The 12,606-nt window shown below is 39.3% G+C and overlaps 1 protein-coding gene across 14 annotated transcripts in view; it reads right to left on the bottom strand.

Annotated features, from left to right (window-relative positions):
* Positions 1 to 1,389: 1,389 nt before the first annotated feature.
* hspg2 (heparan sulfate proteoglycan 2) overlaps positions 1,390 to 12,606 on the bottom strand; it is a 94,974-nt gene continuing 83,757 nt past the window's right edge. For 11 of the 14 annotated variants that reach the window (XM_042219327.1, XM_042219318.1, XM_042219319.1 and 8 more), the window contains 9 exons: positions 11,899 to 12,030; positions 11,537 to 11,593; positions 6,053 to 6,128; positions 5,877 to 5,955; positions 5,471 to 5,518; positions 5,132 to 5,202; positions 4,953 to 5,036; positions 4,585 to 4,688; positions 1,390 to 4,021 (listed from right to left, as the gene is read on the bottom strand). In XM_042219327.1, coding sequence (XP_042075261.1) covers positions 3,849 to 4,021; positions 4,585 to 4,688; positions 4,953 to 5,036; positions 5,132 to 5,202; positions 5,471 to 5,518; positions 5,877 to 5,955; positions 6,053 to 6,128; positions 11,537 to 11,593; positions 11,899 to 12,030 — 824 coding nt within the window. In that variant the 3' untranslated portion in view covers positions 1,390 to 3,848. The remainder of the gene's footprint in view (positions 4,022 to 4,584; positions 4,689 to 4,952; positions 5,037 to 5,131; positions 5,203 to 5,470; positions 5,519 to 5,876; positions 5,956 to 6,052; positions 6,129 to 11,536; positions 11,594 to 11,898; positions 12,031 to 12,606) is intronic. The other 3 variants (XM_042219321.1, XM_014332554.2, XM_042219322.1) reach the window with 2 other exon arrangements.

Raw genomic sequence — 12,606 nt, 5'->3', positions numbered from 1 at the left:
GAAGGATTTTGACAATAGTTGGCTAAAGGACAATCAATGTTTGGTATAGTCTGAACTTCTGGACTGACGTACACGCTCCTCAAGTCCTGCCATCTCAGGTCAGTAGGTGATCTGACTGCCTATGTTTGGTGACAACCTCATCAAAAAAGACTGTGCAGGCTGAAGAAGCATGTGATGTGATTTGTAGTTTCATTTGTCTGCAGATTCTTGCAAAAAGTAAAGGAATATTTTAATTTTATTTCCAGCATTTCTGTGTTAGGAGTTTGCATTTTTCCTGTCCCTATATCATTTATCAGTTATGCTTTCCTCCCACAGTTTAAAGACATTCTTATTATGCTCAATTCCATTTTACCATCAGTTTTGGTCAAACATCCTACCAGCAGGTTTGAAACCTGGGGTAGTTAAGCCAACTAGTGTTTCTCAGGATGAGAATTAATTCATGAGCTATGACCTGAAATGAAGTTCAGCTTATTAATAACATTAAACGAACAATTTGTTGAACTTGTTTGTAATTTGTGATACTAAACTGTTTTGTGATGCATTTGAAAGGGCCTCACCCACAGTCTTTGTTACACTCACGTTCAAGAGGCCATTCTGGTGCTGCTCAGTTTCCCTGCTAACCGTCTCCAAGACTGTGACACAGCACACAGAAAAGCCCACACAGAGAAGCAGTCATGTAAGAAGAAACAATGATTCAAGTGTTGCAGTAGCAGTAGTCTATTCCCACTCTTGAAATTTGTGCTAAATGCTACCTGCATTTTTGACAGCCTTTGTCTTCTATTGTGGATTAGTTCTAGACTCACTGGTGAAACAAAGACACACAGCCCACCAATAATTTGGGACATTTCATAAATTTGATGGCCTTCTTTTTAAGAAACTGCAACTTCATGATTACTTTAACTGTGAAAGGTCTTTAAGGAAGAGAAATGTTATGTCTTAATCAGCAACTGGTGTCTGCTTAAATTTGTTTATGATATTCTCCTGTATTATCACTGTAATTCATGTTATTGAATATGTTATTGAATGTTTAGGCATAATTAGTGCCATAACTAGGGGCTGGAGAGTATCCAACCACATAATGGGTAGGGTACGCCCTCCAGAAGTTATCAGTCTATTACTGGAGGAACACATCCTATTATTATTTACTTTTTTACACCGTCACTTAGATACACATAGATAACTAGACTATTGTCTAGTTATCTATTTGGTTCAGAACTGAACCAATGGGACAGGTTATCATGGAATTGAATGGACTTGGATGGATCTGGAAGTTTTAATAAGGTGTTTAAATCAACCTCTCAGAGATCATGTTAAAGGTATATCTGTATGATACAATGGATTATTTCTGAACAGTAATGTGAATTACAGCAAAAAACAAGTCTCACAACGTACAAATAGCACATGAATTTTGTTTTTAATTAAGAAACACCAAGGGCAAGAAGAGCATCTTTCAACATTGGAAATTAAACAGTCAAGTCATTTTGACATAGACATTTTTCAGCTGGTACACTTTCATTCATTTATCTGATACAGTAAGAATTTGCTTTTGTCTGCCGCTCAGAAGTGAAGGAGTAAAATGATCAATGAAAAAATAAAAATAAAAACAGCAAGTTAAAATCCAAAACCAAAAGTGCACCTTTCTTTATTTGTAGTGGAGTAAAATAAACCAAAAGCAGCTATCAGTTTCTCACTAACCGCATTTGGTGACAGTGTACAGTGTATGTGTGAAAATCCAGTTTAAGAGCAGATACACATAAGGCACCCACCAAGGGGCACACACACCATCATTATCTGCTTTAATGTCCTAACCTGGACCACAGCGTTAGCTTTCTTCATCCCGCTTGTTCATGATGACATCATTCTGTGCACTCATACATTTGGAGCCTAAGACTTTTTTCAATTAGTGAATAATAAGACCACTTTTCATCCATTTGACCAGGAAGCTCCAGTCAAATATCACATGTTAACCTTTAATGGAACCTTGTTGGGGTCATTTTTGAAGAATTTTCCAGGTGGGCCCTATTGAAATCGAACATCAGGAGAAAATCAACAGGGTGTGGGAGGCAATACACAATAACCAAAGAAAAGAAAGTAGCAAGCTTCTGTAATTGTTCTAAAACAGTAGAATCGAGCCTAGAAAGCAATAAAAAAGCAGGAAAAAAAGAAAAACACAAAATAAATTAAAACGGTGCAACTCTATGTGAAAGGATGCTGCTCATTTTAGGATATTAATACAAATATTTTAAGCTTACAAAAAAAACAAGAAAAGGGTTTGTGAATCCCAAAGTGATTGTGCCATTGTGCGGTGTGGTCAACTAAAGGCTTGCGAGCATGCTTTATTTTATTAGAGCTACACTATTGATCACAGCACCTGCAGGAGGCTTCCACTGCATTCACACATGGCCAAACACTAATCCAACTATGTGCTGCAGATGAATCTCTCTTTGGAGAGAAAACATCCCATAGAACCACAGAGCCTTCAGAGTTTCATAGCTTAGTGAGGTGTCTCTAAAGCTACCAAACCTGTGTAAAACCTTGAGGCAGTTCTGCATTGATCCTCCTGAGGATATGGATAATGACACATGCACACACACACAAACCCAAATGCACACATCTGACCCTTACTGCGGCTGAATGTGGAGTGTTCTGTGAAAAAACGGAAAGGTCTAAAACATACATAACAAACAAATTTACTTCACATATACACTCATTCTTAGTTGACACAGATATCTACCTGACTGGCAGATAGTTTAACACATAAAACAATATCTTCAATAACCATACATAAAAAATGACACATTTTCAGTTCACTTAAACTCCTTTTTTGAGATCTACTCAATCAAATAAGGCTGTTGAGGCAACAAACAATGCCATACCGCCATTAAATCAATCCAAAAATGCCATGCACATCAACAAAAGTAATGACTGTATGCTGATCTATGCCAAATTACTAAATAAAACCTCTACATGTGACATATTAACTATTTGACTATGTGCTGTATTTTAATGTTTCACCTTAGCACCAAGATTTCTTTCTTTAAAAATAAAAAAATATATAGACAGAAGACAAAAAGCACTGCAAATTACTAGTGAATCAACAATAAGCCAAGCTGAAGCAGCGGTACTTATATCCTTAGCTTTTAATCCTTTGTATTTGACGTCCTGAGTTGTGTGCTGAAGCTGCAAGTGACTGTGACCATGTGCACTCCTCTCCCAACGGTTCAGGAAAGACTGTAAGCATGCTCGCAATGAAAAGGTTCCTCTACAGAAGTGAAGAAAGAAGGCCTAAAAGTCTTCAGGTATTAATACAGTTAGGCCTTTAAAAAGCCCAGGACACAGAGTACTAGAACCCAGAAACAATTCTAGGAAAGATGAAGAGCAGTTATGGTTAGTTTGCATGTTTCCCCCCACAAATATAATATATATAATCATATGTATATAAATAAAAATTCAGTGCTGTAAAAACATCTCCACCTCCTTAGGATCTGACCCATCGTAGAAGGCCTAATATGTTTTACTTTTCTCATGGCTAATTCTACTGCTGGAAGTATGTAAACTGTACTGGTTTTCCTGTGTTAATAGTCCTTCATCAAGAATACAACACCGAGGAAGAGAAGACGTGTTAATATTGTCTGAATTTTTCTGTCTTTTTTTGGTTTTACTGCACACAGATAAATGCATCTTGTTGTGTAATCTTTTTTTTTGGTAGCAGCAAAGCACCAAATATGTGTCAGGCTCTATTTGTGTAAGTCTTTTTGTGTAGGTTTGCTGTGTGTGTGTGTGTGTGTGTGTGTGTATGATGTTTCTCCAAAGTCTCTATGTGTGTTTGTGTACGTGTGTGCAGCAGTCTACGAAGAGCATGGCTGCACGTTGATGCCATGGGCCGCGTGGGCTTGCAGGTCAATGGCCTGGGCTGGCTGCTGTCCTGGCCGAGCATTCATCAGTGCCAGGTTCCTCACACAGCCCTTCATTCCTGATGAAAACTTCCCTCCTGTCATGGCAGTCATACCCGGGGCTCCACCTGTTGCATGGAATCACACCCACATAGGTAACTTTATTGATTTGCAAAAATTGAAGAAAAGCATGTCTGAAACTGACATACTGGAATAAAGCTAGATGATTGATAAACACAGTGAGAAACTAATTCCATTGTAACCAAGAAAAATTAAAAGGTAACGATAATGCTATGAAGGTTAAAGAATTGTGTGAAAATTGTTTGCATGCCAGGAAAAATATGTGAACTACTTTGACACAATAATGCCTCTGAAAAGCTCCATTTTTTTCAGGGAAACTAAGTAGCCAGAAAATCCTCTGACTTGTGTTACAACTCATTATTTATCTGACTGTCTTTGAACAATGACAGCTGGGATAAGTGCCAGCCCCCGTGTGACTGTGCACTGGACAAGCGGTTAAGAAAATGGAAGAATGGATTATTATTTATTATTAATTCATTACTATTCATGTATTATTTAACTTATATTTGTGAATGGATGTATTCAATTGTGCAGTATTTTAGTCCTGTTTTTTCAAATAATCCATCTATATTTTGTCACTTTGTGGACTCAATCCTGTCATTCTACGCACCAAGATATATACTGCCTTTGGTGTTGACCATGAGGCTTTTGCCTTTAGATTGTCCATGTAGCTTGGCTCCTCCATCAACCTGGATATAGCCATCTTTTCCAGTTCTGTGAGAAAAGAGCCACACAACACAAGTTAATTCAAGAAGTTATGGAACTCCACAGGTTAATAATCAACCTTTTCAACAACAGATAATCTGACAAGTTACAGAAGTTACAAATTTGATATAAATAATAGATGTATTCTACTGAGACAGAAAATTAAGTAGCTATTGATGAAAGAAGACAACCACAACTCATAGTGCTTTATTTTATTAAATACATCTAGAATGTAAAAGCAAATGACTGCAGGATAATGATATGCAATCATACCTGACTGCTGTGATCTTATGCCATCTGCCGTCATTGATTGACCTGTCGGAAAAGATTTGTGCCTCTCCACTTCCCAGTTGGTAACTAGATAATACAAATCATGACCATAATTATGAGTTGTAAACATTTTTTCCTAATCTGCATGTCAGAAGATTTAGAGAATTTCAGAACAGACCTACCTGAAAACAAGGTGTCCATTCTGTAGGCCGAGGCTAATAAAGTCCTTGCGTTTGCCATGTTCTCCAGGTTCCTGAAATTAAATATGTTAGGTCACAACAAGGTCACAGCTTGTTGTGTGACTATGTATGAATTGCTGAACACGGACCAGCTGACCTGTGGTCATATTGCAGAACAAGCGCTATAACAGCAAACATGAACCAGTGTAGTGAGATCATTCCTGGCAGTGACACAAAATGTTCCATGCAAACTAACAATGTCAAAAGAGGACTGATGATATAGTACCTTACAAACAAAGATAAAATTCATTTGGCACACATGGGAAAAAAAAAAGTGGATACCTTTTTAATAGCATGCACCTTTCGCAAAATGCGTGCACCATTGGTCTCCTGAGGAAAATTGAGGGGGTGAGTTAGAGAAGCAACATGCATTTATTTAGTGGTGTCAGAGGGTGCCAGGCTTACAGTCAGCATGCCTGAAAATGACATAGCTTCAGCAGAAGATGTATGAATTTGATAGTGTAATGATGAAAGACGTAGTAATGCATCAGTTATGTATTACCGACCGCACTGAAGTCTATAAATGACATGAAATGCTATGAAAATGGCAGCAATTTTTTTCTTTTTTTTTTACAGTCACAGTGATGATTAAGAGTGCTCGAGTGCAGTAGCAAAGTTAGGTTGGGAATGAAAACATGGAGGAGAAATATGAGTATAAGGCTTAGAACTAGGCAGAACCAGGACTCACCACTCCCTGCCATAGGATCAGGCCGTCAGAGGAGCTGGTGTTGATCTCCATTTCAATTGTTTCTGGTGAATCGTGGGCACTTAAACAGTAAAAAACAACAGCACCACAATAATAATTTCACTTCATCATTATATTAATTCATATAAATTCACTAAATGTGAAAACAAATTATTTACCTTCTTGGGAAAATGGATTTAGGAAGTGCAATGTATCCATTATTGTTGAAATGAGCTGCATACTGATAGGGTGAATCTGCAATAAATACAATAAAATAAGCATAAAAACAGATTCAAGTCACAGTAAAGCTGTTTCACCTTCACTTGAACTTATGGTGCCCTCTAGTGGTAAAAGTACAGAGAATTCCTGGTAAAACAGACTTGATTAGATGCAACATTTCTAGACAATTTCTACAGTCCCATTCTTCGACAGAAAAAAACACTATGTAACCATAGTGTAACCATAGTGTAACCACAGGCTTTTTTTTAAAAAAACTGTCTTATTTGTCTGGTAGATACAGCAGCTACTCAACAATGAGACAAACCCAAAAACAGGGAATTTCTTTTCTCACGGACATTTTTTGCCTCTTGATTTAATTTTTTTTTTTTTAGTTTTCATTTAGCGCGATACCTCGACTGTACAGATGTTGCACATGTAGCCCCACTCATCTAGGATGGCACAGTACATGTCATTGCTAGATTTGTTGCATCTCCAAACACAGTCTCATGAGCATGCAGGAGACTTTAGGAGACATACAGTTATTCTAGGAGAGCTTGACAGTGCCGTAGAAAGTCCCTAAATCATCACCAGGACTGGTATCTGCTCCTTTGTGTAGGAACAGGCTGAGCACTGCCAGAGTGCCCTAAAATGACCTCCAGCAGGACACCGATGTGAATCAAACAATGAGAAACAGACTTTATGAGGATGGTCTGAGTGCCCGACATCCACTTTTGGGACCACTGCCCGATTGGCATTTGCCAAAGAATACAAGAATTGGCAGGTCCATCACCGGCGCCCTATGCTTTTCACAGATGAGAGCAGGTTCACCCGGTGCACAGTGATGGTCTTGGGCGGCATATCCATGGAGGGATGCTCTACAGCAGGGGTGTCAAACTCAAATACACAGTGGGCCAAAATTCAAAACTGGAACAAAGTCGCGGGCTAACATTAATATTTATTGAAAAAAAAATCTTCCTCCAGATATAAGAATGAATCTTTTCTTATGGACTCAAATAAGTTTTGCTGGAAAACTGAATATGGAACAAGCAAAGCTTAATACTAAACAATATATATATTAGCTGTATAATACCAGTAGGCCAGCTCTAATAGTAATTTGGTATGGCTTCGCGGGCCAAATGTAATTAGGCTGCGGGCCAAATTTGGCCCACGGGCCAGAGTTTGACACCTATGACTTATGGCAAAGTTAGTCTCAATGTTATTCTTTATTTTTTCTCAGTGTCTTCTTGAGGGACAGTATGTGTATATGTGTACGTGATATTTGATGAATGTTTAAGTGCAGCATCAAAGAGTTGATTTGTAGTGTGTCACATCAGTGTGGTGGCAGCTGTCCTGGCAGCCCTTTTTGGAATTCCTTAAGATACTATGATTCATATCAGTATGTCACACATAAACACATTGTATTGAATGACACAAAAACAGAATCTTATGAGAATTATAAGATTCTGCTAACATTCTGTTCACATTTGATAACCTGCTTAGTGATGTGAAATCATCATCAATGTGTGTGGGCAAAACAGAAGCAACTTTGGATTTCTAACTACAAATCCATTCTCTCTTGTTTCTTTTTGTCTTTATCCCACTCTAAAAGTTGGATGTAACAGTGAGACCAAATTCACAACCCAATAGAAACAGATCCAGGTACATTTACAGCAATATTCAAACTGAATACAGGCTGCTGGCCATTGACATGTAGTATACTTGAAGTCACCTGGAACTGTAGCTGTTCTGTAAACAAATAATGAAGCACAGTTTGACCAGAATAAGAACTAGAATCTTTAACACACTAAGATAATAAAATACACAAGCTATTTGGCTGGTAACTGGCAATAAGCCAGAGGACTAATGGCCCAGAAGGCCCAAACGAAACTAGTAATGTCCAGACATCTAGCCTATATTACTTAATATTCATTAACCTATTTAAAAAGCACTTTTGCTCTGTTTCAGGTAAAGTGTAAATCTGCACCTCTGATTTGTGTGATTACATTTTCTCTTTGTCTTTTTCTGCTGCAGCAGCCAAAGTCTGATTTATTAATGACAAACCAGTGGTAGAAGCATCATAACATCAAGAAAACTGGACAGTTAAAGGATTTTTCTTTTTACATAAAAAAGAAAAAAAATGTTTGATGATCTGAAATGTTTAAGTGTGACAAACATACAAATAAATAGGAAAACGCTTTTTCACACCATAGGTCAACTTTTCTGAAAATCAGAGGAGTTTCACATTTATAACACAGGTATGTCTACCAGGAGGCTGAAGGGTATATATATTTATAAACAATCAAAAACAACAATTTAGTTCCAATTTGTATGGAATTTATTTCTGTAAACATGGTGCTTTAGGTCGGATTAAAGGACTGATGTGATGGTAAGGTGTCCGCTGCTCTGCTTTGAATATTGGTAGGCTTTTTTTTTTTTTTTTTTTTCACAAGAATTGCTAGTTCCCCCAGAGTTTTGGCCACCCCAGCAATCAGAAGATTCCCTATGAGCAAGCATTTAGTGACAGTGGGAAGGAAAAACTCCCTTTAAAAAGGGAGAAACCTTCGACAGAACCAGGCTCAGGAAGGGACAGTCATCTGCCGCGACTGGTTGGGGTGGGGGGAGTGAAAATTAAAAAAAAAAAAAGCCAAAGTGATAATTATTGGAGCAGCTTAATTAATATTTCCAGTGTAATTTGCTGTTAATATCCTTTTCCAACCCCAGTTTGTGTTTTTATCACTTTTGTCCAGGGTGGAAGATGCCATGCTGGAGATTGACTCTGTATGGTTTTTCAGTGTTGATACTTGGGAACCTGTTGGAGAGGCCAGGGTTGAAAAAGGGATGCCGGAGAACCTGAGAGGGTGTTATCCGCTGGTGTGCATCCAAGGCCAACATCTCTTTAATTAGGCTGACAAATAAGCGTTGGCCATCTTCTGGTCCTCGTCTAAACATCATTATTTGTTCGAGGTCATCCAGACGTGTCAGTTTTATGTATCTTGTCTCCAAAGATTCATATCCTGTCTCGTATTTAAATTGTTGGGCGGTCTTAAATGTCCAGCGCTGTTGGTTGTAGTTGTAGTTGTCTTTTGTGAAATAGTCTTCAGTGTACACGCCAGGATCGAGAACATGATCTGGTGGCTGACCCTGAGTCTCTATGATGAATTTCAAAACATCATAATATTTTTTTCCAGGGTAGAGTGGCACCCCTGTAACAAGCTCACAGCCACCAGCCCCAGAGACCACATGTCACATGCTTCGTTATAAGGAAGGCCAAGCATAACCTCAGGTGCACTATAACCAACCGTCCCCACACGGTCACCAGGCATCACTGCAGACGCAGGACATGCGAGGCCAAAGTCTATAAGTCTGACTTTGACTGGAGACTCATAGCGATTTACAACCATGATGTTTCCAGGTTTGAGGTCAGCGTGCACTATTCCCAAAGAACCCAGGTGGGACAGAGCATTTGTGAGTTGACCTAAAATTGGCCTGACTTCGCTTATGGGGAGACCCTGTTTATTCCGGTCCCCTATGTAGTCCCACAGGCATTGATCAAGGAGTTCAAATTTCAGGCAAACCCGCTGTCCGTCGTGGAAAAAGCCGTTCCATTGAACAATGTTGGCGGCATCTGGATCCAACCTTCGCAGCTGCTCCAAGATGAAAATTTCCAATTTCGCCTGTTGCAGAATATCAGGGCGGCTCTTGTTCACTTTAATAGCCACAGCTCGGTTAGTCATGGTATCACGACATTTGGCTACAATACCAAAGCCCCCTTCTCCGAGGAAAGCCTCTACCTTGTAGTGCTTTCCCAAAATGCTCCCTTTAACTATTCCAAGCTCATTTGAGCGGAAGGATGGGTTAGCTGACATGGTGAAATGTGTCGGCTTGGTCAGTGAATTGCTAAATAACGCGAAATTCTCTCAAAACTCTCCAAAAGGGTTTGCTTACTGTCAGGTCAAGGTCCGTTGAGCAGCAAAGTTTAAGTGAGCAAAGCTCCTACTACTTAAGGGTTTTTTCTCTCAGCAAGATGATGACATCACAAGGAATCAAAGGCATTCTACTTTGGATCAAAGGCATTCTATTTTTGATTAATGGCATTCTATTTTTTCAGTTGAAACACTGAAAAAAAATAGTGTTTCAACAGGGCATGCTGGCGCCCTGTGGGAGGCAGAGGTGATAGGGTAAGGATGCAGGGGATAAGAAAAGATCTTATCTGTCAGCTCATCAGCGAGCGCTGCTCGCAGAATCACAGGTGGAGCTTGGCAGGGGATGGAGAGTGAAGACAAAATCAACAATGACTTATGGCAGGGGTGTCAAACTCAAATACACAGTGGGCCAAAGTTCAAAACTGGAACAAAGTCGCGGGCTAACATTAATATTTATTGAAAAAAAAATCTTCCTCCAGATATAAGAATGAATCTTTTCTTATGGACTCAAATAAGTTTTGCTGGAAAACTGAAGCTTAATACTAAACAATATATATATTAGCTGTATAATACCAATAGGCCAGCTCTAATAGTAATTTGGTATGGCTTCGCGGGCCAGAGTTTGACACCTATGCTCTACAGGCTATGCAACAGAACTATGACTTTCTAAAAGTCACACTTTAACACACCTATGCAATGAAATGCCACTGCTTAAATTTCATTATGTTCTCAAAGATGAGAAGATAATGATGCATATGCAAATACTGCTTTTTTAAAGTGTAGAACATCAAAACTTCAAGATGCAGACTTGTGTCAACACTGGCCATCACATGAGTCAATAATGATCGTTTCTTGCTCTTACGGACAAAAATCTTCACAGCCATGGCACCATGCACATTTGCCACTGAGTACATAATATGCTTGAAATACATTCTGACTGAACCAAACAATGATCACATTGTACTTTCAGCAGACACTTTAAGTTGTTAGTGAGACCACAAATATTCTGACATGGAGCAGACTCAATGACCTGACTTAGTTTCAAAGAGGAAACAAGTGTTTTGCTTTAGGTTTTTTTTTTTTTGTGGTTGTACAAACAGGCAGGTTTTTAGTTTACAGAAACAAGATTGTATTTGTAAGTATCCATCTTACAGGCACAGGCATAATGAGAGTGAAAGAGGAAAAGAAAAACAAGGGGAATTCCACATTTCTATCACTTCCAGAATGAAAATGGTGCAACTCCAATGCAGAGTGCATATATTAGTTTAGCTCCCAAATGCAGGCTACCACCCTATTACCCCTTATTTTAAATGCAGAATTCCCCTCTCCCAACTTTCAATGGGAATGAGAGCCTCAGTTGTTGGTGAGAATAAAGACGTTTGGATTGTGTTTTTGTGGGCATGTATGTTAGGTAAAAGACATTTCAGGTGGAGCTTTGAAGGGACATGGGGCCCCTCAAACTCAGACAGGGCCCTGTTAGTCACGGTCGCGTCAGGCAGACTGAATATTTAGATACTGTACCATTCGCCTCGCTAGACTCCAAATTCCTCAGGGCCTCTGGGAAGCTGACGACCTGGCCTGTGTGTGCAGGATATAGCGGTGAGAGTGCAGGAGTAAGACACGTGTAATCATTTAGGGTTAACCCTCCCAGCACTGCATGCTGGGAGCAAACTGTTTGATGTATAATGGGCTTTATTTTTTGGAAAATTTGAATCACATGTGCTGTATGTTTGTGACTGTGTGTGCAACCATTTTTGCTTTGATGATGTGTGGCTTTGTCTAAAGGATATACATTTGTGTACTAAGCAGTGTAACGTGAGAAGATATGAGTCGCTTTTTGCTCCTGGTTTAGACTGGTTTAATGACAACATGCAGTATTTCACCTGATAATACTTCCTCACAGTTGAGACCTGTGTACCCAGGTGTACACACACACTGGCTGTTGATGCAGATGCCTCCATTCTGGCAATGAAGATTGCTATGGCACGCGTCCTTCGCTATCTCGCACCGTTCACCTGCAGGGTCACATATCAATCATGAGTCAAGAAAGGTCACAGGTGAAACAGGTTACTTCTTCAAAAAAGTAACTGAGTTTTGCAAACAAAGTTTTTTGCAGCTCTTTCCCTAAAAATGCAGCCAAGGCATTTTTTTAAATAAACATTTCAAACTATTTACAGAACAATCAGGTGTTCTGCATCAAATTTGATGGCACACAAATCATTTGTGCCACTCCAAAAAAAGATTTCTGTCCACTATGAGATAAAGGGGAACATCACAAGCCTGATACCTGCAGGCCTGACAACAGGAGATGTATCACTCCTGTAACACCTGTAACATTTAGCAGTCGCCTCATTGTTCTGACACACACAACAAAACTATTGACTACACTACACACTAACTACACAAGATTTGCGCTAAACGTCGCAAATCTCTCACATCTCAAAACACCACCGCAACTCCTAAAACTTCTCTCTCCCTAAACAACTAAATGCCATGTTGTCATATCATTTTTTGATTGGTCCACATAGTACATTTTTCCACCAATAGGAAAGGCTGGGGGGGGGTTTGCTCACAGGCGGAGAGCGCTTTCA

The sequence above is a fragment of the Haplochromis burtoni genome, unplaced genomic scaffold (genome assembly GCF_018398535.1).
Source record: "Haplochromis burtoni strain Fernald_Lab_line unplaced genomic scaffold, NCSU_Asbu1 Contig_31, whole genome shotgun sequence".
Taxonomy (NCBI): domain Eukaryota; kingdom Metazoa; phylum Chordata; class Actinopteri; order Cichliformes; family Cichlidae; genus Haplochromis; species Haplochromis burtoni.
The sequence above is the reverse complement of the archived record's forward strand: the minus strand, read 5'-3'. Positions and strand labels throughout refer to the sequence as shown.